We start from the raw sequence: 11,848 nt of genomic DNA, 5'->3' as shown, positions 1-11,848 counted from the left end.
TTTTTTAAAGAAATAGGTTGGGGAGGGCATAGAAACCTAGTTACCTCCCCCCAAAATAAAAAATAAAAAAGTAGGTTGTTAACCATAAAGATCTTTATGATGAATAAATTCAGGGGAGTGTATAGTGTGTAATTAGCAGAGATATTTGATTTTAAATAATTGTTAAATATTAAATTATAGATTGTGAAGGAAATTATCTTTTACAGTGAGCTAAAGTCTAAGGAAAATCAAAGCTGCAGGAAAGTGTAAAGGGATTAATGATTTTGCTTAAGCTGCTGGTTTTTATGATCCTACCATTAGGGCATCCCAGATTTCCCATGATCACTACTATGCTTTCAGGTAATTATGATTACCTAAAACAAGTACCCTAGCCACTTCTGCAATACACGCTGATGGGAAGAAGACCTGAGAAGACAGAAAAGCCTGTGTGGAAAACAGTGCCACCTAGGGGCTATCAGTCTAGGAATCAGTCCCTAGATTCTACGCCACATGCCCTTAAGCAAGCAGATAAAAGATTTTAGACTATGAGTGATGGACTTTGAAATGATTGGGGAATCTTGTACAGTACTCATTAATAAAATGTGATTGGATTTTTGAGACATTTCAGCAGAAAGTTAAGCATCTGCCCATGTTATCATCACTTAATATTGGCATTACAATGTCCAAAGTATAACTCAATTAAAAAAAACCCGAAAAAATTAAGTTTGAAATCCTGTCTACTACAATCAGATTAAAGAAACCTATATAGACATTTGTACCTTTGCCAGTTGTTCCAGGAGTGGGACACAGGCTTGAACTACACAGTTGCTTGGCTCAAGGCAAGAAACTGGAAACCAGTAAGAACTGAGGATTTTCTCTTCTTAGCTTTGAAAGGCAATCTTCTTTCTGGGAGGCCCATGCAGTTACGAGTGCAGTTCCATCAGTCAAACACAGTTGTCGAAGTCAATTAGGAAACAGTAATAAGCAGCAACAGGCTTCAGAGCATACTAAGCCCTGTGTGTTACATAGGTTTTGGATTATCAAAAATTACATGTTGTCCAGGCCTAGCTGAGAGGGAGAGGAAGGCACCTTGTGTCTCTGATGAACACATATACACACTAGAGACTTTGCAAAAATTTCCCTACAATAATTTTTATTATCTATAATCCACAGAGAGAAGAATAGCTCTGGTTTTGTTTATTCTACATGTACTTACTTAACAGAAAATGTGAAGAATCTCTCTTATACTCACATGAGGTTATACTGAAAATATGTACCCTATTGTTTCCTACTATAAACTCTGTAGTAAAGAAAAAGATGTGGTGGTAAATTAATTAAAGGCTGAAGGTTTAAAATGAGTTTGGGGAGAAAGATGATAAACAGATGAAATTAAACCTTCAAGAAAATTAAGGAACAGCATAGTTAAAAGATTCCACTGAGGGAAAAGTCAAGTTATTGGCAATTATGGTAATATATTTTGCTTAATACGTTCAGAAGACTGCCTCCTCATTTATCAAGTCTTTGGGGAAAACGAGTTAGCTGCATCCTTTAATATCAGTATATTCTATTGGACAGATCATGAAAAGGGGAAGCCCAGATCCTGTTTCACCATCTTTCATAGTATTAATGACTAAAGCATTTATTTCCAATATTAGATACTAAAAAAACAGTGAGAGTGAAGTTAAAAAGGAGATAAATTTATTAACCTTTATTTTTCAAGGAGCAGATAAAATTTATTTCCTTCAGAGGGCTCATTTCAGGGACTACAAGTTCACATGCTGTCAGGGACTGGTCGTATATATTTTACATAAATGCAAATTAAAATTACACTTTTATTGAGATGTAACTCATATACCATAAATGTATTCCTTTAAAGTTTAAAAGTCAGTGGTTTTTAGTATATTCACAAAGTTGTGCAATCACCCCCAAAGAAACCATGTATTCATTAGCAGTCACTTCCCATTTGCCCTCTCTCCAGACTGTGGCAGCCACTAATCTACTTTTCGTCTCCATAGATTTGTCTATCCTGGACACTTCATATAATTTGGCTTCATAAATGTGGCTTTTTGTATATTACTTTTTTGGCGTAGTTTTCAAGGTTCATCCGTGCTGTAGCACGTATCCATTCTTTAATCATTTTTATACCTGAATAATATTCCATTGTACGGACATGCCAGCTTTCACTTCTCCATTCATCAGTTAATAGACATTGGGTTGTTTCCTCTTTTTGGCTATTATGTATAATGCTGCCATGAACATTCATGTACAATGGCCTCTGAAGTTAGGCTCAAAATTAGACTTAGTTTTGTAAATAGTTAATATATTAACATGGTTCAGTATTATACCTACTAGCAATTTATATATGTGTGTGTGTGTATATATATATATATATAAAAATATATATATGTGAAAGTTTTTTGCCACCTCTGTCTTCCATATACCCAATATCACTGCTTTCTGTTCCAATAACTCAACACTATTTATAACTTCTTTATGTGTCCTTCCAGCATGGGCAAACATCCTAGTTTTCTTTGTTTAAAATAGAAACTTATGCACTCTTCTGCACCTTGTGTTTTTCACTTATCCCAGATATGTTTTCATGTTTCTAGACAGCATCCTCATTCTTTTCTAAAGCTACACATTTTCTTTAAATTTATTTTTATTTATTTTAGGTTTATTATTAGGTTTGTTTATTAATTTTTTTAATGGCGGTCCTGGGGCTTGAACCCAGGACCTTGTGCATGGTAAGCACACGCTCTATCACTGAACTATAATATGTACCCTCCTCCCTAAAGCTACAGATTTCCTATAGTGTGGCTGTACCACAGTTAATTTTGCCAGTCTCCCTTTGATGAATATTTTGGGGATGATTTAAATGATTTGAAATCATTTATGAAATCCACTTGTAAACTAGTCATATAATAATAAGCAACCAATGAGGTAAGTAATACCAGGTTTAATAATGAGGAATAAAAGAAACTACTTAACTTTAATACTACACAGGAAAACTGAAAAAAGCCCGAGGCTGCTTTTGAAAACAAAATATTATTGTCATCCTCAAGTATTATGCTGTCAGGTAGAATTAGTTACCTGAAGTAGGATGAAAACTGGTAAATAAAGATCATCTAGCTGAGAAACTTGTTTTTAACCTCTCTTCTGCTTCTCAGAATGTATGTTTATAGTCCCCAAATTTAATAGGTCATTTTCACCAAATCCGATGACAGGGAAATCTCTGGGAATACTTGTGAGTTTTTTGTCTATGATATTTAGCACATTTTACACTTTATCATACGAACAGAACTAAGATATGTACCTATAAAGTACAGACAAAGTAGCAATCAGATGGGTTTTAAAAGTCACTCAGTTTTCCACTAATTATCTATTATGTAATCTTATGAATTGTTAGGTTACAAGAACAATGGATCAAGTAAATTTCATTATTTAAATATGATTAATTAAAACAAGCTATTATAAAGTTCTAGCTAAAAAATAAATTTTGGAACCCTTGTACACTGTTGGTGGGAATGTAAAATGGTGCAGCCATTATGGAAAACAATATGGAGTTTCCTTAAAAAATTAAAAATAGAACTACCCTATGATCCAGCAATCCCACTTCTTGGTATACATCCAAAAGAACTGAAATCAGGATCTTGAAGAGATATCTACATTTCCTTGCAGCATTATTCACAATAGCCAAGATGTGGGAAGAACTGAAATATCCATTGACAGATGAATGGATAAAGAGAATGTGGTACATACATACAATGGAATCTTATTCATCCTTAAAAAACCAGGAAACCCTACTATTTGGGACATCAATAGATCTGACAGACATTATGCTAAGTGAAATAAACCAGACACAGAAAGACAAATACGGCATGAACTTACCAAAAGACAAATACGGCGTGAACTTACCTTACGTGTGGAATCTAAAAAGTCAAATTCATAGCAACAGAAAGTAGATTGGTGGTTAGCAGGGTCTGGGGTGAAGGGGAAATGCAGAGTTGTTCAATGGCTATAAAATTACAGTTAAACAAGACAAATAAGTTCTAGAGATCTGCTATAGAACATAGTGCCTACAGTTAACAATACGGTACTGTGCACTTCAAATTTTGTTAAGACAGTATATGTCACATTAAGCAATCTTAACACATACACCCACAAAAAGCAACGAGACACAAGACTTCTGGAGGTGATGGATATTTTTATTACCTTGATTGTGGTGACAGGATAATGGGTATATGCATATGTTCCAACTGATCAAATTATATACATTAAATATGTGCAGTTTTCTGTACATCAATTACACTTCATTAAAGCTATAAAAATAGTAATTTTTGCACTTATTTACTATCAGGTAGACATTATGAGGTAAATACTGCTTACTCGACTGTCAATGCTGTTAGTTTCTATGCTATGACATCTTTTGTTTGGTGGTTCTTCCTAAATAGCCATCATTCTTCATTCTGACACGATACAAAACACTCATAAGCCAAAGAACTGAGCTTTAGGCATTTCAAAAGAAACACACTAAAAAATTCTAAGATATCATCGCAGAAGCAAGTATGCATTGCTTATGTTACTGATTACTTGGAGTACAAAAGATTGAGCTGTTGGGCTTTGAATTCTGAGAACAATGGCATATTTGACTCCAATGACTATCCCAGGTAGAAGGAAAGCAGAGTAGAACCAGTAGGTCAAGGTTGGCTATGACCGCAAGCCCCTATTGAAAATGGCTGCTGACCTTGCCAGGGTATTTTCTCGATGCTGAGATGGGACAGTGTCGTCTTTTCTAATTGAATGAGTAAGGTGCTCATCATTCCAGAAACTACTTCTTCCGGTGTTGGTTAATTCTTCAGAGTGTGCCTGATCAAGTGCTAACAGCTGAGTTTCATGCTTCCTGAAACATCTTTCTCAATTTAACTTTGATCTAAGTTCTAGTCTGTAAATGAGAAATGCAAGTAAGAATGAGGGCCAATTTATTTTAAGTAAATTTATCATTCAGTATCAATGCATACAATTTCAAACATTTATAAATATTGCAACTTATAGAAAGTTAACATAATCTTAAAATTATTTGAACAGTGATTTTCACAATTATTTACATTAACTCAACCTACCTTTGTAGAAACATAATTATGTTTAGAAGTATCCTTGCTACGAAGTAATAATTTCACAGTACTTTTCTATACTACTTATGTCACTGGAATGGCAGCTGTATCAATAAAACCCAGCAGATTCAATAATTTAGAAACAGCATAATCAGAACTGCAAATGTAAGCTACCATAAACTCCAAATAAAACAAAAGCTTTTATATTAATATATAATATTTTCCCATTTCAGCACTGACTGAAGAATTAGGAGGCAGTGTTTTCTTATCTGTAGTAAACAGAAATTAATTTTCAGATATTTTTAAAATTGACATTAAGAAACTAGACCAGGTAAGTTTTTCTAACACATACTATTAAATTTTTTTAGAAATTCTTGGTTTCATGAGAAGCCATTTCTAACAGTAAAACACTTCTTCAGCTGTAATATGACAATAAGCAGAGATAATTCTGTCATCTCAAGTAGAAATTACGATTGCTTATCAGCAATTGATAGCATACTTGGATAAAAAGAGATTCTTGGCTTTTTTTTTCTACTGACATTTTTAACCTAATTTGACATCCCCTCAAAAGAACCCTATATATGTCTAAAACTATGGCAAAGGAAAATAACTTTATATGGACTAGTGCTTGTGTTTGAAAACAATATTCACTGTAGTATTAATCCACAGTCTTTTTAAAAATATAGTATATAAAAGTAAAGTCTAAGAAATTATAGTCACAATAAAGTACATTTTCTTTTATTGACATAGAACATATACTTGAATTTTAAATGTTGGCTCTTTAAGAAAAAGTTTCTCTTGGTAAATAATATGCATAACCATTGCCCAAAAATGTATACAGCTGTTTCCCCTGAAATATTTATACACATAGTGGTCCACTTAAGACCAGCTCCATTATAACCTACTGAATATAATGTGCTCTTAATTTATAAATGGGCTACCCGCAGTATATAAAATACATAGACATATACATTATACATGTAAAATAAAAAATATAAAAAGGAGAAATGGGAAAAAGAAAAGGAAAAAAGTGTCCTTCCCTATAAGATCCAGATTGTAATTCAGTGTAACCAGTGAGATCATGTAAAATGTAAGAATTTTCAGTTTTTGGCAAATACTTTTCAGAAAAATACCTCAGCTGTGAGAGTATTAAATTTCCACTTTAAGAATTTAGTAGAGGTATCCATTTAAATATTCACTGAATGATGTTGTGGGGGTCTCTCTCATAAATAGAAAAGAGGCCTTTGTGGGGGGGGGGGTTGTTAAAAAGAAACAAACAAAAAGTCACTCATTTTTAGCTGGTTAGTAATAACCCCTTAATCAAGTGTGTGTAGTGCAGGTATCAAATCCTGGCCCATCAGAGTTTGAATATCTTTGAAAAAAGATTCCAATGGACAGGATCTTAATTGTTCCTAGATTTTAGAGGGAATGACGCAGGAAATGATGGCAAAGGAGGGGGTCAGCCCCAAAGGTGGCTGGTCCAATCTTTACTGATATTAAAAAACACACCAAATGTTTCTATAGCATTCTTTCTGCTGCATTTTCTTTATTTCAAGCCACAGATGTACTTGGAGGGTCATGCAGCAAGTGGCTTATAAATAAAATCAGAGTCTATGAATAGTGTCATCACATTAAGAGACAGAATCGCTGGATTCTCGTTAGGTAAAGAGCTCGCATCTTTGGGATCCATGAGTTCGTATTATTTATGGCATACCTAAAACAGAGGACAAGAGTCATATATGTCAATAACAACATACATGCAATTCAGGCATTAAAGCAATGAAGACTATTCAGTTATTTACTGAGCTAGAGATTCCGTATGGTTCCTAAATATTGCTTCACAGTTAAAATGCAACAAATATTAACTGGGCCAATTCTAAAATTAGCAAATAAACACTACTGCTGTTTACCAAGGCAAGCCATACCCATTTTTCTCAAATCTCAGCATATGTTACCAAGAGAGAGCCTAAAGATGGTAACTATAACCATTTTGGAGGCCTAGGACTTTGGACACTTAAAGTATCCTTTAGCTTAGACCAGGACTTTTTGTTTTATAATGGTATCAAAGGGGAAACAGAAGGAAAAAAAAATCAGTGAAAACATTCAGCTGCAATGTTTTTTTCTTTCCTTTTCCACACCATCAGTATGCAGCCAAAAACTCAGGATAAAGAAAAAAAATAACAGAACTTTTCTGAAAACAGCATTTAAGTTTTAAAATATAAAATTTAAATTACAGTTCTTCTAGGGAATATTTGGACTCTTCCACCAAACATTCCCAAGAAGCAGAAGGAAATTGGCATTAGCTAATTCTGTATATATTTATGTATACAGAAGAGCTTTGTAAGGTGTAAAGCACTAATACCAACATAAAGTGTGGTTATTATGAAAGCAGAAGATGTGAACAAATTTATCAAGAATATGAAGAATACAGGAAAAGGTAATCTAGTTTTAAATTCTCATGCAAGTAACCGAAATTGCATCATTAATTAAAAGATAATTTAATGTTCTGCTGATGTAAATAATTTTCATTTCATTTCTGTTGATGTTAAATAACTTTCATTCCATATTTATATATAGCACTTTGGTGATGGTGCTGCGTTGATTAATGCTTGTCAGATTTCTATAAAGAGATGTTCCCCCATCAATAAAAAATTTTACATTTTAAACCCAGGTCATCTTCTAATTTATTAAAAGATATAATTTAACTCTTTCCCTAATTAGGAAGATTTTTTAAATGTTTCACTTTCTTGGCAACATATGAAATACATGATTTCCATTTATGCTATTAATTTGAAGAAAAATTGAGCTATCATTAGATAATCTTTCAAAAATAATTATTGTATTTAAATTACTACAGTTTATGTAACATGTTTTATAACATACTGAGCAATTTTACTCTTATAAGAATATTCAGAAATCAATATTCAAAACTAGTAATTTTGAATTTCAATCCCAATTTATTTCAGCAATAATTAAAAAAAACTTCAGTTCACAAAATATATTCTTTTAACTAAGATAAAAGTGACTAAATTTTCCCCAGTTTTAGAGTTTTACAGAAACTCTGCTGACATACTCTGGCGAATTCAAATATTAAGATTTCTCTAGCAGATTTTCAAAAGTATGAAAAACAGCATATATACAGTTGTAAGCCAATTTAACTGATTTCAAATACTATATTTAAAAAAAAATTTTTAATGGCGGTACTGGCGATTAAACCCAGGACCTCGTGCATGCTAATCACGCTCTCTACCATTGAGCTATACCGTCCCCCCGTCAAATACTGTACTTTAAATTTCACCTCTCACTCTGAAAGTCCTTTCATTTAAGCATTAACAGAAATTCTTTCACTTTTGCTGACTGCTGCAGCTGACAGCCGAATGCAGTCCCTCAAAGAAATCATTATCTACTAAAAATAAAAGAGATTAAGCAGAGTCACAGTCCTTAATTGTGACTGCCCCAAAGAATAACTGGTCTAACTAATTAGATCTTTAATGGATTTTCCAGGTTCCAAGAACAGGAAGAAGGAAAAACACTGAAAACTTTCTGCTGAGTTATACACAAATACATTAATGCTAACTAATACAATTGTCTGATTTAAAGAGGAACTGACCTGAGAGGTACCTTGCTCCGATTAACATTACCATGCTACTCACTATAAAAAAGCCCAAGGGTAGACTACAGAAGATACTAGGGTCACCTGTGGTCATCCAAGTGGGAGGGAATTCCAGTCAAGCAAACCAAAAGAGAGACACATAATTACAATATTTGTGTTAAGAATCACATGATAGCAAAACAAAGTTATAAAAATAGTATATTCATAAAAGCTAGCAAAGAGTTATTACTTCAAATCAAAAACAATCAATATTGAAGGCTTATGACAATTAACAAACAATACAGATAGCATGCCACAAGTAGTCAAGAACATAATGCATATAGACCAACATAAGCCTTCCACTGGCAAAGCCAAAGAAAGCTGATGGAGAACTTTTTGGGAGGCTGTTGATTTTAGCTTTCTTGATTCTTCCCCAAAAGATATTACATGAGCAATCCAATTCCTCCAAATTCAAATGCAAATTAGAGATCCTTTGGCTATCAGAGAAGAGTTATATTAGTCTACTGAAAATTAATTTCAAACCCTATTAGTTTTATTTTCTTTTTAAAATGAACTTGGTGTATAAGGAAATACACTTGAATATTAGTATTACTATAATTTAAAAACTAATTGTATTAGTCTACATCTTAAGATATTGCCTGAGAACACGGCTGTTTCATTATTTTCTAACTTAAATCCTCTTGGAATCCCTTCCTTTGTACATATGTATTTTATATATGTATTTATATATTTATATATGTATTTATATATTTATTTATATATTATATATATACACACACACAATTAAATTTAAATTTATTAATTATTAAATTTAAATTTAAATTAAATTTCTTAAATTTAAAATTATTTCTCTAGAATATTAAATACTCTGAAAAAATGTTTTGTTGGGTTTCATATAAAGCCAAGAAGCCATCATTTATGATTAGCTCTCTCCAAAAAATATCAACCCCCCAATCACCTCTACTATATTTTAAACACATTGAACATATTTTAAAAATTCTTTACAATACATTCAAATACAGTTACAAATAAGAAAATAAATATGACTGCTTCAAAATTGGCAAAGTGCTTTGGAAATTAAGCCAGCATTATATTCATCCTATAAATTAAAGCACTTTAAGGAGTGCTGTAGCAATTTGAATATCCATTCAAGATGATTAGAATAGGATTCAGTCTCTATTGCTATCATCATATAGTTTGTTGATACAGCATACAGTTATATCATATAGCTTATATTGCTTAAGGAATACAATTAGCATTTCACTAATTGAATATTATTATTCTGTGTACAGTTTAGAGACTCAAAATATACACTAGAGTGCTTTTCATAAATTTACTCAAAGCTTTTTTTTTTCAAATTTTGGTTTAAATCCATTGTTGTCTAATTGAAACAAAAACAAAGTCTGAAAAATCTAAAGCTCTCAAAAAAAAAATCAAATAATTTTATCATCAATGCTGATAGCAGAAACCAAAAGAAATCATGTAATTTTCTTCTAACAACTTCTTCTCTTAAAATTCACTGACAGTAAGGTAGGCAAAGAGAAAAGGATCAATTGGTTTTGTGGGAATTTTGCAATTAAAATTATATCCTCAATTGTTAGTAAGGAGAAGTGTGTGTGGCACTGAGGGTTGGGGCGGGGGTGGGAGGGGGACAACGACTCAGGGAGAATTGCACCATTTAAAAAGATCCAACTAGCCAAAGAATCACATAACTCAAATTTTCATTAGCCATTAATTAAGGGCAATCACAAAATAAATCAGAGTGCATGTTTGTTATATCTTGCATAGCAACAAGCACTGTGCTACAAAAATACCTACGACTGAGAAGTTAGACTATAAAGGGTCTCAAAATTGCACAGTCTTAGCAAGAAAGGCTTTGCCACCCTCTTAGAAAAGTGAGTCTCAGAACAAAACATTTAAAGAAAATGGATATTAAGCAAGTAGGAACATCTGAGACTGAAAATACAGATCACAGTGATCTGCGGTAATAGATGATCCCAGAAGCTTCTCCTAGAAGCCAGATAAACTAAAAGCGGTTCTATACTCACTTAGGGGTGGGAAGGCAGGTTATTTTTCATTTATAAGCTCTTCTCCATTAAAGTATATGCTTTAACATATTGGCCATTGTCCCACTCATTATGTTCCAAATCTTACATTTAGTAAAGAATTAAAATATTACATCAAACTAAAGGCATGTTTAAGCCGTTTAAATATCAAAGGCATATTAAAGACTGCTCAGGGCTGTTTACAACTAAATGGTTTTACTTAAGCCAAATACCTTCCCACCTAAGCAAATGAAAAATAGTCCTCTACTTTCTGCCAAGGGCATTTCCTAATTATGACATTTCTAATTTACTACATTTGGTACTTTTCTTCCTCTGATTCCAATGAATTCTCATAAAATACACTCATTAAGAAGTCAGAAATCAAACTAGGCAACAGTGAAATAGGATCTGACATGAATACAGCTTTCAGTTAGTTGAAGTCATGAAGACAGCCCCCCAAAAAGGCAAAGAAAGACACGAAGAGGGGGAAAAAAAGTGTAGTTGATTTTTTTTTCCATTAAGAAGAAACTAAAAATAAGTTTACTTTCAGAAAACTATGTTATCAATTGAAGTAGTAGGAGTAAACTAATAAGGAAAGATGGAGCAGGATACAGAATAAAGTATATATATCAACGTGATAATTTATATTTTATGTTTAGAACTTTTCAAAATGTTTTCAAAGCGTTTTCAAAATGTTAGAAACTATGAGCCTATGATAATGCTTGTCTTCAAAGCAGCCTTGCTAGTATAAATGGTCAGATACTTAAATAAGCTATTTAACATACTAAGACAAAGTGGAAATAATAATAAAAACATTTTTACCACTTTCCGAAGACTGAGTTGTAACCCAACCCATTGACTTCATCACAGCTTTCTTCCACGTAGAATAACGAATTTCACTTTCTAGAAAGAGGAGGTTAAAAAAACACACACAAGAAAGGTACTTTAGTGAGATGTACCACACTTAATGTTCACTCAGCATCCTTGACAAATAGTTATACGTATTAAGCTGACATTGAGCTTTATCAGGACTCAGATTTGGGAGAGTTCATTCGCTAGTGAGTGCCAGTGAGTGGGAGAGACGCTTGCTTGGAAGTTGG

At 32.8% G+C, this 11,848-nt stretch overlaps 1 protein-coding gene across 4 annotated transcripts in view; it reads right to left on the bottom strand.

Annotated features, from left to right (window-relative positions):
- Window positions 1-4,163: 4,163 nt before the first annotated feature.
- The window catches only part of GK (glycerol kinase), a 69,760-nt gene continuing 62,075 nt past the window's right edge, over window positions 4,164-11,848 (bottom strand). For 2 of the 4 annotated variants that reach the window (XM_010970225.3, XM_010970247.3), the window contains 3 exons: window positions 11,571-11,651; window positions 8,701-8,787; window positions 4,164-6,804 (listed from right to left, as the gene is read on the bottom strand). In XM_010970225.3, the coding sequence (XP_010968527.1) occupies window positions 6,794-6,804; window positions 8,701-8,787; window positions 11,571-11,651 (179 nt within the window). In that variant the 3' untranslated portion in view covers window positions 4,164-6,793. The remainder of the gene's footprint in view (window positions 6,805-8,700; window positions 8,788-11,570; window positions 11,652-11,848) is intronic. The other 2 variants (XM_074359824.1, XM_010970257.3) reach the window with 2 other exon arrangements.

This window comes from Camelus bactrianus, chromosome X (assembly GCF_048773025.1).
Source record: "Camelus bactrianus isolate YW-2024 breed Bactrian camel chromosome X, ASM4877302v1, whole genome shotgun sequence".
In the NCBI taxonomy this organism is placed as follows: Eukaryota; Metazoa; Chordata; class Mammalia; order Artiodactyla; family Camelidae; genus Camelus; species Camelus bactrianus.
This window is presented reverse-complemented; position numbering and strand designations above follow the sequence as displayed.